The sequence below is a fragment of the Bos mutus genome, chromosome 18 (assembly GCF_027580195.1).
Source record: "Bos mutus isolate GX-2022 chromosome 18, NWIPB_WYAK_1.1, whole genome shotgun sequence".
Taxonomy (NCBI): domain Eukaryota; kingdom Metazoa; phylum Chordata; class Mammalia; order Artiodactyla; family Bovidae; genus Bos; species Bos mutus.
Genome location: NC_091634.1, coordinates 51,509,898 through 51,530,831, shown reverse-complemented (window position 1 = coordinate 51,530,831; position 20,934 = coordinate 51,509,898). Strand labels below are relative to the sequence as shown.

General features: G+C 54.2%; 1 protein-coding gene across 2 annotated transcripts; it reads right to left on the bottom strand.

Moving 5' to 3' along the window:
- Positions 1 to 2,177: 2,177 nt before the first annotated feature.
- ZDHHC7 (zinc finger DHHC-type palmitoyltransferase 7) lies at positions 2,178 to 20,912 on the bottom strand. 2 transcript variants are annotated; one of them, XM_070388612.1, is made up of 8 exons: positions 20,673 to 20,908; positions 10,754 to 10,839; positions 8,131 to 8,452; positions 6,229 to 6,353; positions 5,838 to 5,934; positions 5,329 to 5,410; positions 4,629 to 4,759; positions 2,178 to 4,019 (listed from the first exon to the last, which is right to left on the bottom strand). In XM_070388612.1, exons 3-8 carry the CDS (start codon positions 8,443 to 8,445, stop codon positions 3,843 to 3,845), a joined length of 927 nt encoding a protein of 308 aa, XP_070244713.1. In that variant the 5' UTR covers positions 8,446 to 8,452; positions 10,754 to 10,839; positions 20,673 to 20,908; the 3' UTR covers positions 2,178 to 3,842. The 2 variants fall into 2 exon arrangements, with proteins under 2 accessions (XP_070244713.1, XP_070244714.1); XM_070388613.1 differs by lacking the exon at positions 4,629 to 4,759 and having other exon boundaries at positions 20,673 to 20,912.
- Positions 20,913 to 20,934: the final 22 nt, after the last annotated feature.

Sequence of the window (20,934 nt, the reverse complement as noted above, 5' to 3'; positions counted from 1 at the left end):
CCTCTTCCCTGAGCCCAGCAGGCTGACACGCGACTTTCACCGGCTCTTCCACCCCGAGTTCTCTGATTTTAACCAGCTGCAATTCAGAGTTGAGCACCACACCTTTCCCGGCCCCAGCCCTTCCCCGAATGCTCACTCTCCATCACACTGACACTAACGCTCCCTCTCCCTGCTGCTCTGTTTTTTAGCACGAATCACAGGATATAATGACACATTCAGTTTCTTGTGTTTGTGTTTACTGAGGGCAGAGGCCTTGCCGGCACATAGTAGGTACTCAGTAAATACTTGTGGACTGGCTGGCTGGCTGAGACAATGGTGCAGGGATTTTTGTGGCCTCAGCACTGTGCAGTGTGGGTGCATTTGCTGTCCAATGGCGCCCTCTGGTGGATGCGATGCCAACGCCACGTTGAGGACTGACCCTTCTTTGCTTTCAGCATTGTCCCCAGCCCTGTGCTACCTCCGATCAGTGAAGGTTTAATTTATTGTTTTCGGTTCCTTCTTATTCAAGAAGTTATTACTATTACTGTTTTTAAACTCAGTGCTTTTTTAAATGTTTAAAATACCTGTATGTACTTGACTGCGCCAGATCTTAGCCGTGGCACATGGAAATCTTTAGTTGTGGATGTGGCATATGGGATCAGTTCCCTGACCAGGGATCGAACCTGAGCCCCTGCATTGGGAGTGGAGTCTTAGCCACTGGAAAGTCCCTGAACTCAGTATTTTAAAAAGTAAAAACAGACGGATCTAGGTTAGAAAAAAGTGCTTTTATTCTGAACGTCCATGTGGACTCGTTCCTTTCTTCCTCCCTGTGAGAACCTTGGAAAGTCTGTTGGTCTATAAAATGGGTGCACTGTTACCAGCCTAGAAGATCATAGGGAACATGTGATCTGGTCACAGAGGAAGGCACTTTGGAAACTGGAAATGTCAAAATCACATCTTGGCAATCATGACCATTATTTATCTATTTGGGGCTTTTCTTGGAATTCAATTAAGTTCTCCCAGCCTGGGGATGGTGCTGGTGTGTTGGAGGAATGGTTGCTGCCTGAGTCTGAGTTTCCTGGTGGACCTGTGGCTGGACGGCGTGTGGAGCTTGGCCATCCCATGTCGGGCCTGTCAGGGAGAGGCCTTCAGGGCTGCTGCGCCTGTATTGCGAGCAAGTCAGAGCTTCTGCACCCGGAGGGTCACGTCCCCTTCAGAGTGGGCCCAACAGCACCTGGTGATGCGATGATGCCTCCAGGCCTTCAGACAGACCTGCCGCTGGCCTCCGGGCAGGGTGACCCCTCTTTGGGCTGGCCGGGGTGGGGGAAGTAGCAGAGCTGTTCCGAGACGGCAGACCCGCAAGGGCCACCCGCCCTGCGCGGCCTCACCAGAGCCCTCAGCCAGGCGCCGACTCTGAAGGGGACCCCCGTCTCCTTTCCTGACTTGTTCCACACGGCGTCCTCAAGGGTGACAGAACGAGGAGATGCAACGAAGAAGCAAAATTAAACCCAGATGCTTCATTTGATTTCAACATTGCTTCTTCAGCGATTTGAGGTCTCAAGTTGCCCCCACAAATTCCTCAAAACAAAGTATGTGCCGCTGACACTTGCCTCTGCGTCCCCCAGAGCGGTGATGACCAGAGTGATGACTGGCCACGCTTCCCCAAGCACACCGTGGCGCCCACCTCTGCTGGCGTCTTCCAGTGGCTGCTGTTTCTTCATGCCTGTCTCAGTAGGTTTCTGATCCTGGGAATCGATCCCCCTCTTTTAGTTATCCAGCTTGCTGGCCATAGTTGCTCACAGTGGTCTCTCGTGATCTTCCTCTGGCATCGGTTATAACGTATAGTCTTTCTAGTTTTACCAAATCTGCACAGAGCTATAACTAATGTGGAGATTGGAGTCAGTGATCAAAAGCCTCCCAACAAGTAAAAGTCCAGGAATAGATGGCTTCACTGGTGAATCCCAGCAAGCACTTAAGGGATTTTTAAAACTGTTTTTATTTCCAAGCACACTAAAAAATTAAGGAAGCTTTAGGGCAAAGCTAAGTGAGACGAGGTGCATCGACTGAGAGTAAAATGAAAAATGTGGAAACGGCGACCTGTGTGAGCGTGACCTCGGTGCTGAGTCACGTGTCTCAGGCGCTGAAGCTGAGCACGGAAACATGCCTACAGCCCACCAAGAACCGGCCACTGGACAGACTGCTGGACAACGTCAGTTGGTGACTTTATTTCTTACAAAAGTTACATTGAAAGAAGAGGTTGAAAAGTCAAGTATACTTGATTTGCACATATTTGCCAAGTCTCACAGGATTCAACCACTTCGATAATTTTTATTGATAACCAGGATATACATATTAAAAGCCTCACACTGAAGCTCAGTACACACATCCAACCCCAATGACAGATGTGCAAATGAGTGTGCAGAACAATCTCGGGAACTCCTGTCTCCTGTTTGTCCTCGGCTGTGTCTCAGCCCCCCCGACCCTCCTTTTCTGCAGTGACCAAGCCACCTCGCCTCCACCCTGCAGCCTGTGCCCCTCGGCTCCGTCTGTTGTCAGGGTAGGCCCTCTGTGGTTCTGCGCCAGCCCTGATCAGGATAGAGGATGGGTTAATTCAAACAAAAGCAAAATGGCTCATGGGTGAGCAGAGAGGCGTGGAGACCAGGCGGGAGACGCCCACTCTTCTCAGCATGGAAGGGGGCTCGGGACCCCAGACTGTGTCAGAGATGGTGGAATCCCATAAAACATGGACAGACCAGGCAAGTTTAAGGCGAATCCCCAGGGTGGGGAGCTGTTTGCTTTCTGGCATAATTTTAAGCTCTGCACCAAGGGTCCTATTTTATCACTTGTGACATGGGTAGAGAAACAAACAAAATGATACCCAAAAAAGGTACAAATTTTAAAAATCAAACCAGTTGTTGCCATCCTGAATACTGTCTGCAGGCCAGGTCCACAGGGCTCCTGCCTCCAGGTCCCCTCCCCTTTTCAGGGCCTCACCCACCTCCCGCAGGGTCAGCTGCGCAAGCCCGGGGCCACAGAGGGGCCAGGACGCGCCGCTGATCCAGCTGGAACCACACAGTGCGGTTCCAAAGCCCTGTCAACACACTCCAGATTGTTAAAATAAACTGAAAACAGGAAGGAGGGCAACAGAGGACCACACAGGAATGACTGTTCTTTGGATCTCGATACTCTCCAGTATGCAATACATTCATGTAAACCCCACGGGAGGGGACCCCGCACAGCTCGCCCCTCTTCCCTGAAACATTGGTTTCTAAAAAATAGCTTGTTTGCAGCACACCCCCATGATACGTCGCCTGAACAACACGGCCCACTTTAAAACACACGTGCACGCACACACACTGACACGCGAGGACTTGCTCACGGGGTCAGGGCCGGGCCCCAGGCCAGGAGCGAGCGCACGGCCCTGCTGCTCCGTAGCCCCCACGGGCTCCTGCGTCCAGACCCCTCCTGGACCGAGGGGGCCTGAAGAGTCCCAGGGCCACCGACCGTGGCGTTCTGTCCACTGGACTGGCTTTTCTTCATGACTGAGGCAAGCAGCTCAGCATGTAGGATTCCAACAACCTGTGTGACGGCCCACACAGCTTCCTAGAAAGCGCTGAGCGTGCTGACAGACTCCTGACTGCAGGGAGGGAACATCTGGCTTCTCCATGCGGCCACATCCCTCCATTACTGGACAGTGACGTCACTCGTGGGGAACCTGCCGTCTGTGACTGTGAACGTGTGAAGCCCCGCTCGCTGCAGGCCGCTGGGCCACTCGCCCTTGGGGTCACAGGGGAGCTGTTGATACCCTTTCCAACCCCAGATAAATTAAGTCCGTGAACAAGTTTTGGAGTGACGAGAGGGCCTCACACTGAGAACTCTGGGGCCCCTTTCCTGGGTCTTGTCTGCAATCGCCTGAACCGGAAGCCGACGAAGGGGTTCATCCAGAGCAGCGAGGGGGGGCCTCCGAAGACGGACTTCATCCCTTCCCACCGCAGCCGCCGCTCCCACGTTGGCTTCTCGCTCTTCAGCCTCTCGATCTCCTGGGAGGAAGAAAAGCAAGTGGGCGGCAGCACTGGGAAAACCCTGGGCAGGTATGAGCAGGAAGGGCAGGTGAGTGGTCGCCACGGGGGAGGCACCACCCGAACCACACGTCCTGGTGCCAGTCCTGCGGGCCCCTGTGCACATGGCCGGGCTGCAGCTGCCGGCCAGACCATGTCAGACACGGCTGGGCAGCGGCCTCCAGGCGGGTGCAAAGCTCAGGCAGCCCCAGGGCCGCGAAGGGGGCCGGTCCTCCAGTCCAGGCACCAATCTTCTTTCCGGGTCTTACAAATACGTGTCAAGTGCCTGCTCGAGGCCTTCAGCTGAAAGGCATGAAGGCGATCCAGTCCCTGCGACTCACTCAGCTGCCGAGGGCAGGGTCTTCGAGAAATGGGGCGTTTGCTGGCTCCACCTGCCTGGCTCTGTTGACTTTTAAATCAAAGGGACCTTTGAGCCCCGAGCTGTGCCCGGAGAGAGGGACACAGGCAGTGATGCTGTCACGGTCCACCAGGGCACCCCGCCCACCCCCTGGGGAACACCGGGCCTTGCGCCCACTGCCCACCCACGCCTGTGCACTGAGGCCAGAAACACCCAGTGGAGGAGGGGCGTACCGTCTCGTCATTGCATATGGAGTGGATCTGGGTGCCGAACATCACCGCAGTGAAAGTGAAAAACAGCAGACCCTCAAGGCACAGGAAGATTAGCAGGATGACAGTGACGGGAGGGGAGAAGTCACTGCACTCTGCGAACGAGAGGGGCGTGTGACGGCACGGCGGAGCACACCCAGCGTCCCAAGCCTCAGGCGCGGGTCCAGCTCGCGGAAGGGCCCCTCTGCGCCACTGTCCACAGAGAAGTGAGCTCGTTTCATTCACAGGCGCACCTGCTGTCCACCCGGGGCAGAGGGCGGCCTACCAGGCCAGCATTCACACCACCACGGCCTGGTCAGCACATCTGAAATACCCAGTAATTTCCCCAGGTTTCTGTTGAGACTGTGTTCGTGTACAGAACTGTGTATTAAAACACAACTAAAGCCAGAAAAGATGGGAGTTGCCTGTGCCTACACTTGTGAGCAGGACGCACACACGAGTCCATGCTGCACGGCTCGTCCTGCCTCATCCGATGGCCCTGAATGATGCCTGTCCAGTGGCCAGAGCACACACCAGGCCTGAGGGGACAATACGAATTTTGACCCAGTCCCAAAGGTCTGCAGGATACAAATGGAAACTGAGGGTTTCCTCTGAAACCGGAGGCCCCTTCCTCCCTCTCCACCCACCGCGGCACGAGCAAGAGAAGCCACCCCCCCAGGCCTACCTGTCCACTGTCCTCGGACGCAGGCGATGAACTGCAGCCCGCAGAGGACCAGCGCGTGCACGGATGCCAGAGCGATGTACATCTGCAGGGAGACACTGGTCAGCATGGTGCCAGGACCCCTGCGTCCACTGCTGCATCTCAGGCGCAGTGAGGGTGTGCGAGGTGGGCAGTAGCAGTGAGGGGAGCAGGTGACATGCCTCCCTGGGGTCACTCGGGACCAAGGACCGTAATCTCGCAGACTAATAGACCACAGGGAAACACGTTTTAGTGACAACGGTGGGTCAAGGTATCCAGGAGAGAGTTAAGTCACAGCGAACACCTGGAGCAACGGGCAACCCACACTCACTGCTGGGTGCCTCCCCACCAGCAACAACACAGTTGTAATCTGAACCCCAGAGAAGGGACTGCAGGTCTGATGTCAGAATAAACGTACCCTCGCTCCAGGTAAGACAGTATATAAAGAATTAAGACTCAACACAAGTCACTACAGGAGTAGTATCTTTACTCACAGTGAAGAGCACAAAAAATCTCTGATTCTTTTCTCCGACACAGTTGTTCACCCACGGGCAGTGATGGTCCATTTTCCGAATACATCTTTTGCAAATGCTGAAAAGCAGAAGTTAGCTTTTCACTATTCTGTGCTGAGGAAACCCCACCCATTGAAAACAGCTCTGCTAAGAGGTCACCCGGGAGATCCTGCCCCAGGGAAGGTGGGTGCTCAGGATGTCCTTTCAAAGTGGCCCTGGCGGGGGGTTGCTCAGGCTGCCCTAAGGATGGGGGTCCCTCCAGTGGTGGGTATTCAGGCTGCCTGGAAACGGGTTCTCTGCTGTCAGCGGTGGGCGCTCAGGCCCCCCTCCCCCGACCCGGGGCCCGCGGCCCCCCAGGGCAGAGCCGCCGTGCCTGCAGTGGTGGGCGCGCTCAGGCTTGATGCAGCAGCACTTGGGGCACTTGTAGATCACCTCTCCGGGCTTCAGCTGCAGGCTCTCCATGTACTCTTTAGTAGCGTTTCCTTTGGGTACCGCCCCCTACGGTTTAATGACAATGTATTTTAGCTGGGAGGAAGGAAGTTTTAGAAAGAAAAAAACCCCAGTAAATTTAGGAATTAGACTTAGGTGTCATTTATAATGCTGTCCTTGCCACTTATATCACTGTGAAGAACAGCTATTACTCATAGGACCAGAAGTTTTGTTTTCATGAAAATTAAACAAGCTATAAAATGAACTCAAATAGCACATTATCCTTCATAATTTGGCGAGTCACCTGGATTTTTCCAACTTCATGCAGGACACGCCAGAGGCTGGCTGTGTTTGCTCAGCCACTCCCCCTCCACCCTGGGCAGCCAGCTCTGCCCACACTCCTGGGCAGGGTGTCCCTGATAAGCACCCACAGGTTTCCTATCAGCTGCACAGGGGGTGGCTGAACAAAACAGTCTGAAAAAGGACTTTATCTCGTGTTTTAAAGTTACATAATGAATGCTTCCCTGCAGACCTATCACAGACGAGCCTGGGGAGTGTGGCCTGGGCCCCTGGCCCCCAGGTGTCCGGCCCCAGGGGTGGGAGTGGCAGCGGGGCTCTCACAGGGCATCCACGCGAGCCCCCAGCACGGGGAGCTGCAGAGGGCCTGTGTGTTGGGTGGCCATGGGCCACAGGCTGCAGGGCGGAGGGTCTGCTCTCTGGGCAGTGGACACAGGCAGTGAAGATCATGTCTGGGAGACCATTCTGGACGCCATGGCTGTGTGGACTGGGAACAAGCCTGGGTCTTGTTTCTGTGCCCCATGGGGCTTGTCCTTCACACAGAAATACGTTTCTGGAGAAGAAGCCCCACTAGGGAGGGGAGAGCAGGCGTGTGGGGACAGGAAGGGTGGGGGAGACGGCAGGGCACCGCCGTCAGCAGGAGTAAAGACAGTCAGAGAAAGCTGCCGGGGACGCAGGGGCCGAGCCCAGCTCTGCGCGGCTGGGCCGACACCACATCTGCAAAGCCCAGCACGCGCATGTGAAGACCGAGGACCACTGGGCTCCAAGGTGCCCAGGAGCCGGGCAGACCGCCCTATCGCCGGAAGGAAGTGATAGGGGGAGGGTCCCAGGTCCCGTAAGAAGAAAGGGACCAGGTTTAGGAGCGCCGCACCGTAGTTCTCACGGACACGCACTCGCTGCCCTACAGTAAGCGCGCGACCCCCACCCCCCACCCACTTAAGAGCACTCCTACGTGCTCAGAGGACAGGTGTGCAACCCGAGGGGGGGACACATCAGGCGACACGTGGTGACCAGACGGCGAGGAAATGAACGCATTTTCTGGTCCTTTTTGCGGCTCAGAGCCCTGGGCAGCTGCCTTGGTCCCCCTTGGGGCTGCCCGATGACTCCCCCAGGTCCCTGCAACTGGTGACCTACGCTCCTCACCCCACCAAAGAAACCTCCTGGATACCTGAGGCACGTTCCTCAAGCTCACGTTCGTATTCCAGCCATTTGCAGGGCATGTTTTTCTGTCGCTATGTCCCCAGAACCATGGCCCCAGCCCTGCGTCCTACCCCAGTGCAGCCTGGGCGCTGCCCGGGGCACAGCCCTCCTGACAGCTTCCCTGCAGCCTCTCCTGGCGCCCGACCTCTAACCTGTGCTCCCTGAATAGACCCCAGTAGCACTTCCATCTGGGTGCTGTGTGTGCTCCAGAGATGCTACAGACCAGGCCGCTAGCCTGTGCCCAAGAACTTGAACCCCAAGGCCACGGAGTGTGAGGCCCTCCAGCCACAGCTGCTGGTGTCTCCCCAGCCCAGACTGGCAGGAAAGCCCTGTGAGGGCGGGCACTCACGGGGTCGGTGAGCATGGTCCGCAGGTGAGACGACAGGGCGAGCACCGCCAGGCAGTTGAAGACCACCCCGTTGACCACGGAGTACCAGAAGTCCTTGGAGGGCAGCAGCATGACGAACGTGACCACGAAGTCTGCGTACACAACCAGTAGCCAGGTCAGCACGGCGCAGATCATGCCACAGCCGTCGCGGATGAACCACACTCTGTCGGCCGCGTCGGCCTCGGCGGGAGAGGAGGCCGCGGAGTCGTAGCTGTCATTCTCGGTCAGCAGAGGGTGGTGTTCGACGTCCCGCAGCCGGTGTCCTGAGGATGGCATGGTTTCCCTGCGGGAAGGGGCGAGGGGACACACGGTCACCGAGGCTGCCCAGCCATGCCTCAGCAGGACGACGCAGGGCGAGGGCCAGGCTCCGAGCCCGAGGGGACGAGGCCTGGGCAGCCCCACTGCCCGTGTGGGTCAGCGGCAGAGAGGCTGGCGAACAGGTGACTCCTGCTGCTGGCGTCCACGCTGGCCCCCGAAGCGGCTCAGGGTTCTCGCCCGATGGTTCTCCTCTCGCTCTGCATGGGCTCTCCCTTTCCCCGCATCCTAACTCTTTGACAGTGGGTGAGCATGCTTCCAAGGCAGGCTCCCATTTAATCTCCATCTTTCCTTTATGCTGTTCCTAGAATGCCCTTCCTCTCTCTTTCTTTCGACAGTTTCCCTCACTCACTGGCCTGTTCTTTTGACAACCCTCCCCCGTTAACTGGGAAATCCCCTGAGAGATGAGAACATGTAGGGTCAGAGACTAAAGACAAACTTGCACTTTTCCTCCTAAGCATTCTGCTGCTGCTTTACCCCATAACCTCCTCTCATCTCACTTAAACCAGATGCAACAGCGTGAAGCTTGTCCCTCTCTCAGATCTGCTGAGTGGCCTGGTGATCTCCACGCAGCTTCCTAGTGGGTCATACCAGTCCACCAAGGCTGAGAAAGCCCTCTGGCCAGACTGCCTCTGCTGCATGGCTGCTCCTCAGGCAGGACGCAGGCTGTGAGAAGTGGCACCTGGGTGCTGGGCAGGGCGCAGGGCCGTGCGTCCGGAGATGGAGGAGCCTTCTGTCAGAGCCCGGTTGTCTGCTCCAGAAACAGGGGCACCGAAGGCAGCTCTGACTTTGAGGAAGCGTGCACACCAACTCAGGGGAGCCGGAGGGGAGCGCGCACGCCAACTCAGGGGAGCCGGAGGGGAGCGCCCGCACACCAACTCAGGGGAGCCGGAGGGGAGCGCGCACACCAACTCAGGGGAGCCGGAGGGGAGCGCGCACGCCAACTCAGGGGAGCCGGAGGGGAGCGCGCGCGCCAACTCAGGGGAGCCGGAGGGGAGCGCCCGCACACCAACTCAGGGGAGCCGGAGGGGAGCGCGCACACCAACTCAGGGGAGCCGGAGGGGAGCGCGCACACCAACTCAGGGGAGCCGGAGGGGAGCGCGCACACCAACTCAGGGGAGCCGGAGGGGAGCGCGCACACCAACTCAGGGGAGCCGGAGGGGAGCGCGCACACACCAACTCAGGGGAGCCGGAGGGGTGGGCTGGGATCGTCACAGAAGCACGTTAGGGTCCTGCTGTGTGCCTCAGAGCCAGGTGTGTAGAACCCACCCATCAGATAGTCTGATAGCCCACAGTTACTTCAAGATTTTCAAGAAAGCAGTCCACGAATGTGGGGGGCTGGGCTGCACACACTGGGCTCTCTGTGACCAAGCGCAGGCGCCTTCTGCTGAGTCACAGCACCTACGCCGCATCAGTGCAGGAAAGGAGGGGAGGAAGTGAAGAAACTGCTCCCTCACGCTCACTCAGCTACAGGCACTGGGAACGTGACAGCAAACGGTGCAGCACTGGCGCCGCGACCCAGGGCGAGGGCGCGGCCTCACTCTACACCGTCTTCCGCGGGATGCTCTGTATTCAGGTTGCCTGAGAGAGACCCGAAAGCAGTGTGCTGACCGATAGTCAAGCAGATGTCACATCGTCGGTTTTCTACTTCCATGGCTAGTTTAATGGGATTTTGTTTACAGCCCTGAACCTGTTTCTCCTCGTGTTAAATCGAGCCTCGCTTCCCAGAACACCAGGAGCAACACTGCAGACCTCCGTTGTTTAAGGGACAGCCATCCAAGCAAAACCTTTCCAGTCATGTAGACAGGAGACCTACCCTCGGCTTGTGCTGCTAAGTCACTTCAGTCGTGTCCGACTCTGTGCGACCCCATAGATGGCAGCCCACCAGGCTCCCCCGTCCCTGGGATTCTCCAGGCAAGAACACTGGAGTGGGCTGCCATTTCCTTCTCCAATGCATGAAAGTGAAAAGTGAAAGGGAAGTCGCTCAGTCATGTCTGACTCTTCGCGACCCCATGGACTGCAGCCTACCAGGCTCCTCCGTCCATGGGATTTTCCAGGCAAGAGTACTGGAGTGGGATGCCACTGCCTTCTCCCCCTCGTCTTGTAACTCCTGCTAATAATCGGGATCTTGCTCCGGGACACACTCTCCTCTTAAGAGTAGGTGTCAGCAAACCACTGACAGGAGGTGACCATTAACCATCAACAGGGTACAAGTTAGTGTGAGCAATTAGAGAGGAAACAGTGATTATATACCTAAGGAGACACTTACCTCACAAATTATTACTAGACATTACTTGAACATCTTGTGCCTTTTCTTCAGGATCTTAAGGTGCATACTGTCCTATGTGACAGGATCTGAAAGATAAAATCTAATTAGAAAAGTTGCTTGTTCTGGCATTCAGAACTATCTTTAACTATGAAATCATGACTCCTGTAGGTTTTCATTACTAGTAAATTGACAGAATCCTGAAAATTATAAACCTGTCCATTTTATCCCCCTGTTACTTTAGCCCCGGTTTTAAATAAAACCTGTAAGCCAAAATCCCTTGAGAAAGAGCCCTGGGGATAATCCAGACCAAATCTAGTCAACCTGCATTTCAACAGGTCACCGTTTTACCAGGCACAGCCAAGGAACTGCAGCGAAGACCGGAGTGAGAGGTGAGGGGTGCACCAGGGCCCCGGGGGAGGGGGCACAGTGCTCGAGGGGCAGGTGGGGCGCGAGGAGCATCCTGGGGGTGTCTCCCACTGGGCACCGGCAGGTGGGCGAGGAGACACAGCCTTCTGGGAAGCACTCGTCTGGCCCGAGAAGAAAAGCCGGCTGACAGCACGAGGTAGGGGCGTTCCCCCAGAGAGGCCAGACTGCTGCCAGGCTTCCCCAGGAGCAGGGCCGCCAGAGGACGGCTGACCACGGGCACGGCCCCTGCCACGCGGCCTGGCAGGTCTCGGGCTTAAATGTGAGCAAACAGCCGACAGTCAGATACTTTGGAGGAAGCCCCAGCCAGGTCTCATGAGAGACAGAGCCCCAGAAAGAAGCCAGAGGGAAACAGGAGTTGAGAGCAGGTACAATGCACAGGGAGGACAACCAAAGAAATACGAGACTGCGTTTGTGAGACAAAGAGGAGCGTTCTGAGGACCCCTACTTACTGAAAAATAGAAATATGATAGGATTTTAAATTCTTAAAAACAGGATTGGGAGAGAGAGTGGGAAGCCTCCCAGAAAGGAGAACTAAACAGAAAAGAGCCAAGGAAAATAGGAGTTTGAGATTAACAGATACATGCTACCGTATAGAAACTAGACAAGCAACGAGGACCTGCTTTATAGCACAGGGAGCTGCATTTGACACCTCTTAAGAATGATAATGGCAAAGAATCTGGAAAAGAATGCACACATGCGCACGCATACATATACATAGAATAACTGACTCACTTTGCTGTACACCTGCAACTGACACAGAACTGTAGATCAACTAAAAAACAAACTGGAAAAAAAAAAAAGAAAGACCACAGGAGAGAACAGGAATCAGAGGACCAACTTCCAAACAACGGGATGTCTGGCGAACGCAGCCCCCAACCAAGGCGTCCTTCCCTAGCACGGCTCTACCGCTGCACCCGCCCCGGTGCCTCAGGGCCGGTCCACTCCGTTTGCATCCAGTGTCCTACCAACGAAACACCGCTCTGCTGGGCAAACCCTCGGCTGGTGTCTGCTGTCTGAAACCAAGACAACAGAGGTGCCAGAGGGCTGGCGTGGAGGGCGGTGAGGCGACGGGGCACTGGTGGGACTGGGGACCAGGCAGGCTAAGCTCCCCTGGTGGTCTCCACGGGATGGGCTCTGAGCCCCCAGGAACCGGGGGCTGCTCGCCGCTTCCTGGCCACACGTGCCCCCTTCTGCTGCGCCGGCTCTGAGGTCAGGCTCCCCTGCTCGCCCTCCACGCTGAGCTGGACAACCTCCTGCCCACGGCCAGCGCTGGCCCGCACACCAAGGTTCTCTGGTGCACCTGTGACCGAGTCCCTTCGGAACTCTTTTAGTAACAAATGCGGCCGTGAACCACAAGCTGCTTAAACTAAAGTAGGTGACTTTCTTTTTGAAAACTGCATTTATGTTATAATTTTAAGTCTTTATTTCTCGCTGGGCTGGGTCTTCATCGCTGTGCAGGTTTTCTCTGGTTGCAGAGAGCAGGGCGTACTCTTCAGTTGGGGTGCGTGGGATTGCCGTTGCTGCAGCTTCTCTAGTTGCGGGACAAGGGCTCTATTGCATGTGGGCCTCGGCAGTTGCAGCTCCCCAGCTCCAGAGCACAGGCTCAGGAGTGGTGGTGCTCGGGCTTAGCTGCTGCACGGCATGAGGGATCTTCCCAGATCAGGGATCGAACCCATGTCTCCTGCATTGGCAGGCGGATTCTTTAACCACTGAGTCACCAGGGAAGCCCAGAGGTGACTTTTAAAATATGGCATTTACGTATAGTAACTTTATTCAAATGTCTATGCAGTAGCCAGCAACTTTAAATGCTGAATAACATGCTGAACCAGTAATGCCTAATTATGCTTAGTAATATTTTCCACTTTTCATTCACATTCATTCTGAGGATCTTCAAATGAGCTTATGTTAGCACTGTTTTAAAAGAAAACTGACTCTGCAAAACATAGGTCAACGCATCCCAGGCCTCGGGCTTAAGCAGAATCTCTACAATGAGGCCAAATCCCCAGTTACTTTCATAAATTTTAAAAAGTAACCAACACAGCAACCACTTTGGACAGTGGTCTGGCACTTTCTCCGAGTTGAACCAACATCCGCCCTGTGACTCAGAAATTCCACTTCTAGGCATTCACCTCAAGGTGAATGGGACTCGGGCTTCCCAGGTGGCTCAGCGGTAAAGAATCCGCCTGCCAATGCAGGAGATGCCGGTTTGATTCCTGGTTCAGGACAATCCCCTGGAGAAGAAAATGGCAACCCACTCCAGTATTCTTGCCTGGGAAATCCCAGAGAGAGAGGAGCCTGGTGGGCCACAGTCCATGGGTTTGCAGAGTCGGACACAACTGAGTGGCTGAGCATACATGCATGAGTGTGAACACAAAACATGTACAGAACTGTTCACAGCTGCTCCACAGGTGCTCTGTTCATCTTACCCACCAAACCAGAAAACCCAAATCCCTCACCAGGAGATGAACAAACAAACCATGGTTATTCATACAACTCATTCTAGAAAATGGGGGGAGGTTAGATACATGCAACAATGTGGCTAAGTGAGAGAAGCCAGACACAGAAGAATGTATTCAGTAGGAGTCAATCTCCACGGCCCTCTAACCAAGCCAAGCTAATGTACTCTGAAAGAACGCAGAATGGGGAAGGACGGAGACCCCAAGGCAGCTTTCTGATCTGACGCAAAGTCCCCTACGTGGACAGGGCAGCAGGCCACACAGACACCCGCGGTGTCAGGACAAAACTCAACAAACTGTTAAAGGACAGTAAGGGGCTTCCCTGGTGGTCCAGTGGCTAGGATGCCACTCCTAAGATAGGGGGCCCGGGGTCAGTCCCTGGTCAGGGAACTAGATCCTGCATGCCGCATCGAAGACTCAGCACAGCCGAATACATGTTTTAAAATAAAAAAGTATACACTTAAAATTGTCTGTTTCATTTTACATGAATTATTCCTCAACTAAAAAATGAAGAGACAAATGCCCAGCATAGGTGCCTGTGCAGGTGTGAAGGGTGTGGAAACAGCGCGTTCTAGGCGCTGTCCCTGCAGACACCGCCTTCTGAGCCAGGCCCTGTCTCATTTTACCCTTAACAGTATCTGTGGGCAGGTGTCTTATTAATCTCTTCCCCTAATGTTTTCTCATGCCTATAAACGGGAAACGCGTCTCATAAACAAACTGAAAACAAGTAAGCAAAACACATCAGTATTCTTTGGTGATCGGTTGCTACTGTGGGAACAGGAATGTCTACCCTAGAGTCTGGTGTTCATGTTTACATTAACGCGCTGCTTTTACACTCAGCATTGTTCTACTCCTCAGACACCCACTGCTGACCTATAAACAAGAGCAGTAAGCAAATCTCTGCTTTGGGCACAGACGCGGCGCCCAAGATCTGCAGCATTCAGACGTGGGGGCGGGCCCCCAAGATGCGGACTCCACGCAAGGCCCGCAGGATGCTCGACCACAGACAGGTCCCCGGCCCACAAGGGCTCACACACCAGAAATGGGAACCAGCCTGCTAAGTGGTGTCTCGGTGTTTCCCCCCAGTGACAGGCAGAGGGTGATGACGCAAAGAGCTGACAACAGCTCATCCTGTCCAGAGAACAGAAAGATGTCCACTAGGAAGGCAATGGTGCAAGAGGCGGGGAGGCAGGAAAGGGAACTCACGGGCTGCAGCACCACCACCCCCCCCACCCGCAGCGTAAGGGAGGCAGGGAAGGAGGCTGGGGCTGCCCGTGAAGCACCCAAAGGCCAGGCTAGGGCATCTGGAATTCCACACTTTGTTCTGCTGCAAAGGGAAACACTGGGGCTTTGGTAAACAGATGTTTTAGAGCCATCTCTGACAAAGTATGACTGGATGGAAGGAGGAAGGCAAGCAACCAGGAGGGACTGCCAGGACCCAGAGCAGGGCCAGGAGGGAGCAGATGGGGGCAGGCACACGATGACTGGAGCAGTCAGCACACACAGGCCTGGAGGGTGGGCTCGGGAGCCAGGTGGGCCTGAGGCTGGCTCAGCAGGGGCACGTGTGTGTGTGACTTATCCTCTTTAATGATCCGCCCTGGCACATTTTCCATCATTTGGTCTAAAATTCATTCTCTGGATTTCCTGTTATTTTCTCAACTTACTATGATGTAAGAGAAATAATTATGACCAAAAAATAAGCTTCCAGGGAGAATTTTAAGAACTCCAAGGAGGTGCCATCACTGGGGATAACGGGAAGATGTCACACGTGGCCCCGCAAATGGGCTGCTCCGAGGCAGGGGAGGCGTAGGAGAAGGGCAGCACGCCTGCAGCCCGGTGTAAGTGAAGCGGCACAGGCCCGGGTGAGGCGGGGACACGACAGACACGGCTGCTCGCTGAAGCTGGTGAGGAGGGGAGCGTGCAGATCACCCGGCCCCGTGCATTCACCGCAACTGCCATTATGCTCTTACTGTTCTTCCCACCCATTTGCAATCATGAAAGATTTAGTTCGGGCTTTCAAACCAGACCAATAATATATGCCATATGAACCGCTATTTTCTTCTCAAATTACTGAAGCTGAAGAACGGAATATTAACGTTTGAGGGAAAAAAAACAATGGACCGAAGCCAAGTCTCAGAGGTATGCTGCCACATCAGCCATCCTGTGAACAGTAAACTCACGCAACCTCTCTCGGAAGGCCTCTCATACTAAAACAAAAGAGGACAAACCGAGAAAACAGAGGGAGCCAAGGCTCTCGGTGGAGGGGGGGGCGACTCTGGCTCCCTCCCTTCCCTGCCAGCCACTCCCAGACTCCTGGCAGGCCCTTCTCCACAGATGCCTCAGCGTTGGGGTGCTCAGGCGGGGTCTTGGGGTTTCCTCGTTGGCTGTGTGCTCTCCAGATGATCTCCAAGAGCTCAGTTCCGTGAAGTTAGAGAAGACGCATGTGGGAAACCCGCAAACGAAGAATGTGCTGTTGAGTGTCTCTGACTGGTTACTCAACAAGACCACAGTCAGGTCAAAGCAGAAACCCCTCCACCCGCCAGACTGTTGGGATCCCACCTTGTCATCTTGATAAACGGCACCTGCCCCACCATCTAGTTGCCAAAGTCAAAAATCAAGACACACCCTTCACTTCACTTTCCTCCCCCAGCTCCCCACACTTCACCCATGAACAGGTCCTGTGGGCTTGACTTTCAAAACTTGCCTAGATGTGAGCCACCTTCCACCAGCCTGCCTAGCCGGATCAAGGCTCAGGAGCCCTCACTTGGGCTGCATGATCCAGCACTGTTATATACTTGTGGCCTCTGCGCACCCCGCAACCTACTCCCTGGCCCCTAACCCATTCCCCAATCAGCATCTGGAGCCAGTTTTAACAGAGATAAGTCAGACCCTGCCACTCCTGGGTCTATCAAAACCAGCCAGCGGCTGCCTCTACAGTTAGAACAAAACCCCCAGGCCTCCCGTGTGGCTGCACAGCCTTACCACCTGGGGCCTGCGGACCTCACCTCTCACCTCCCTTCCACCCCGGCTGTCTTGTTCAGCTGTCATCACCTCAATGGAATGTTCTACTCATACCCCCGGCACACCCTGAACTCTGCAAATACCTGTTGAGTGAGATGAGAAAGCAAAAATGAAGCCCACAGAAACATGAAAGGAATAGGGAAAAGGGTCAAAAGTGGGAGCCTGGGGTGGGGTCAGATGGTGGGCGGGGTGCGAGTAATGTGGACAGCTAAGGAAGTGGGGGGGACAGAGGGAGAGACCCCCAGTAGCAGGGTTTATTCTGGGTGTGTCACCAGGAGTGCACAGACTGCATGAAGCAGCCTCGAAGCCACATGGACAAAATACCAAAGCTCCCACCTTTCTCCCCGTACCACAGCCACAGCCTGTCAGTCAAGTGGGGGGTCTGTTTAAGAAAAAAAAAACTTCGGAGTTTTGACTCCAAAGCCCATGTTCTTCCATTAAAACACACAGCCTCCCAGAGCACTTGGTTTTAGAAAATACATTCTGTAACAGAGTGAGTTTTGGAAATACAGAACGCTAAGAATTAAAAGCATTTCAACCAAGATAACGCTGTAAAAGCCTGTCTCAAGAGAAGCTGGAAGCCTCTCTGTCCTGACTGCTCCTGCTAATTACTGGGGCTGCACACGCCCTGTGCCCTCTCCCACAACGACCTAAACCGCCAGCCTAACAGAGCGGGCCTCTCCTCCCATTAAGTGATAATGCTCCCTGCACACCCAGGATTTTACTACGCACCTTCCCCTCGAGACCCAAGTCCTCCTCCCCGTCACTCCTCCTAGGAGCTGCTGACACTTCTGTTACCGCTCGGCCCTTTCCCTGCCCACCTTCCCACAACCCAGGCTTAGGCTCCCTCACCTTTGGCTGTCCCTCTGCAGAATCCTAACCGACACAGGGGCCAAACCTTGGGGCCATGGCATTCAGGGCTCCACTGACTCTGGCTCCCGGGCCTCTCCCGGCTCTTCGCCCAGCCTTCCCGCTGTCTCCCTGCTGTGTCCATGGACCCCCCCACCCCCGGCCCCGAGCTTCTGCTCCTGCTGTCTCCTCCGTGTAGAAGACTCCCACTCTGCCCAGCAAGATCATTCATTCATCAAACATTTACCAAGCACCCAAGACACACAAAACACTGCAGGATAACAAAGTTGTTTTCAAAAGTATGAGGTGCTGTACCAATATACGGCATTATGGCTCCATGAGGAGTCTGGATTTTATCAGACAATTAATAAAATTCTACTGGTGCTTTTTCAAGAATGCAATCAAGCAGTAATCGAGACAAGAACATGTCTATAGACAGAGGCAAAGAAGTGGGTGAAAGAGAAAAAAAATCAGAGGCAAGTGACTGATGAAATGCCATCCCAGAACAGGCAGAGCAAAGTACAGACACATGAAACTGTTCCCTCTCGACTTTGTAGCTGGCCAGCTCTGCAGGTGGCTCTCTTGTTCGGTGCTAAGCTGAAGGGTCACACACAAGTTGTTAACGAGACACTGGCTTTGGGGACAAAAGGGAGCAAGAGTAAGTGTTTGGGAATCTGTATTTCATGCTCTGCTCTAGTGTTTGATTTTTTTTTTTTTAACAAAACAAGTATGTATTAATTTTATAATTAAACCATTACTTTGGGGAATTCACTGGCGGTTCAGTGGTTAGGACTGTGCTTTCACTGCTTAGAGCATGGGTTCAATTCCTGATTCAGGGAACTACGTTCTCACAAGCCTCATGGTGTGGCCAAAAAATTAAATAAAATATTACTTTAAAGAAACATACCCCCCAAAAAGACACTGATGCTGGCAAAGATTGAAGGCGGGAGAAGGGGACGACAGAGGATGAGCTGGTAAGATATCATCACAGACTCAATGGACATGAGTTTGAGTAGGCTCCAGGAGTTGGTGATGGACAGGGAAGCCCGAGTGCTGCAGTCCATGGGGCTGCAAAGAGTCAGACACGACTGAGCGACTGAACTGACTGACCCCCAAAAAGCTGCTTCAAGAAAACTATCCTTAGAGCTGTTCAGCATGGTCTGGAGCAGGGAAGGTCTGGAATCGTCAGGAAAACTACTACTCAATTCATCCCAAGCATTAACTTCATATGTGAACTTACTGTTTGGTCCAGTTCCTCAAATTAACGAAGATGATATTACTATGTCACCAAAGGGTCCAAGCCTGCAGGGAACAGTTTCAGTAAAAGTGGAAAGACACGTCCAGACGTTTGACTGGCTCAAGACAGTTCTTATACAGAGTTCCTTTCAGTACTTTCTCTCTCACTGAGGTCATTCTAGTCATGCCAGTATTTCCCAATTTACTCACTGTAATCAAGGCAGGCTCTGAGTCACTGGTTTAAAAAAAAAAACAAAACTTCTGTATACATGTCTACTCACTTGACTTTGACATGAGATGTGTGCACAGAGTTCCAGCTGTTGTTTTATGAATTCTTTAGCAAATTACCTTCATTTAGTCTCATTCTCCTCCACCTCACAACTCAAAAGTCAACCTACCAGCTTCACTCCGGAAAGTACACAATCCAAAGTGTCCATCACTCCGACCCTTACATTTTTACCAGAATGTTCAAGAGATGTGATTTAACATGTGTGTTCCATCCCATTTTTCAAATACCCCCAGAGACTTTCTCTTTAATCAAGTATCCCAACTTCTGCTAAGTCACTTCAGTTGTGTCCGACTCTGTGCAACCCCACAGACGGGAGCCCATCAGGCTCCCCTGTCCCTGGGATTCTCCAGGCAATAACACTGGAGTGGGTTGCCATTTCCTTCTCTAATGCATGAAAGTGAAAAGTCAAAGTGAAGTCGCTCAATCGTGTCCGACCCTCAGCGACCCCATGGACTGCAGCCTTCCAGGCTCCTCCATCCATGGGATTTTCCAGGCAAGAGTACTGGAGTGGGGTGCCATTGCCTTCTCCGATCCCAACTTACTAACAAGCAAATTTAACAAGGTGACTTTTAAAAGTTGCCTTCAGTTTCGTAAAAGTTGTAAGACAGTATCAAAAAACTAGGTCTGATTTTGAAAAAAATTAAAGTTATAAAAGTATCAGAAGATTCAATTCACCATCTTTGAGGTGAATAGTCTAAGAAGGAATATATGTTGACCAAGATTTCTAGACCCTCGAGCAAGGGGCCCGAGACTGGCGGACCGGGTTATAGCTTTCTAGACCGAGATTTGAGACAGTAGCAGTAAAATAGATAAATCTATGTGCATTAAGTAAAAATGCTAAGCAGACTGCAAATGTTAAACACTGTAGCACTGATTGGACTGCACTTTACAGGACCTGGTCAGCCAAAGAAGCTACAGAGCAGCTATATGGACAGTTTTTACACTCACAAAACCAGTTACCCACAAGCCAATAAAGTGTCTCCATCCAACAGAGAAGAGAGACTTAGTTCCAGCAGCAATGACTCCTCAGGAGAGATGATTCTGGCTGCAGCAAGATTCAACATTGCCCTGAAGGCTGACCTGACTGTCCCAGGTGGCCTGGTAGGTAACCCCCGAAAAGACCCTGGGCAGAGAAAGAGAAGAGGAGGGAGCTGGGCAAAGAACAAGAAAAGCTAAAAACGTATAAAGCAGTGAAGAACCGGCGCATTTGAGAAGCCAGAGGCGATGTTTAAGAAAGCCCATTGTAATGCTTGCTCATAAACTACTCTTAACAGCTTACAAAGGGTTTATAGCTACTGTGTCTTCAGGCCCTAACAACAACCCCCTTATTAGCTATCAAAAGGAGGGAACTGTGCCTGGGAGAGCTGAGTGTCACGCCCAAGGTCAGGCAACAAGCTGGGGCTGCAATTCGGGCCCTACCCCGAGAGGTGCACCAAGGAGTGACAAGGAGACACCTGGCAGAGGAAGGAGTCAAGCGCCGGCACAGAGGTGCCCCCGAGAGGCGCTCGGGAAGGTCGCAGGTGCGGCGCGGCGCGGTGGAGCAGGACGGAGCAAGGGGCCCGAGACTGGCGGACGGGGGGCCCCGGAGCGGCCGGGAGAGCCAGGTGCCAGCAGCCCGCCCGACCCGGCCCGCCGCGCTCACCCGAGGCCCGGGCGGGGTCGCCTGGCGCTGCGGCTCCTCCCGATCGGCGGCGACGGCGGCGGCGGCGGCGACTGCAGCGGCCGAGGCAGGGACGCATCATGCGGCCGCGCTCATGGCCGGGCCACGGCGGGCCCCGCGGCTCGGCCCGGTCCCGCCGGGCCGGTCGGAGGGGGTCGGCCGCCCAGGGGTACACGAGACCCGGAGGCCGGGCCGGGAAGCGCGGAGGCTCGGCTCCCGGAAGTGAACCGCGCGGGGTCGGCGG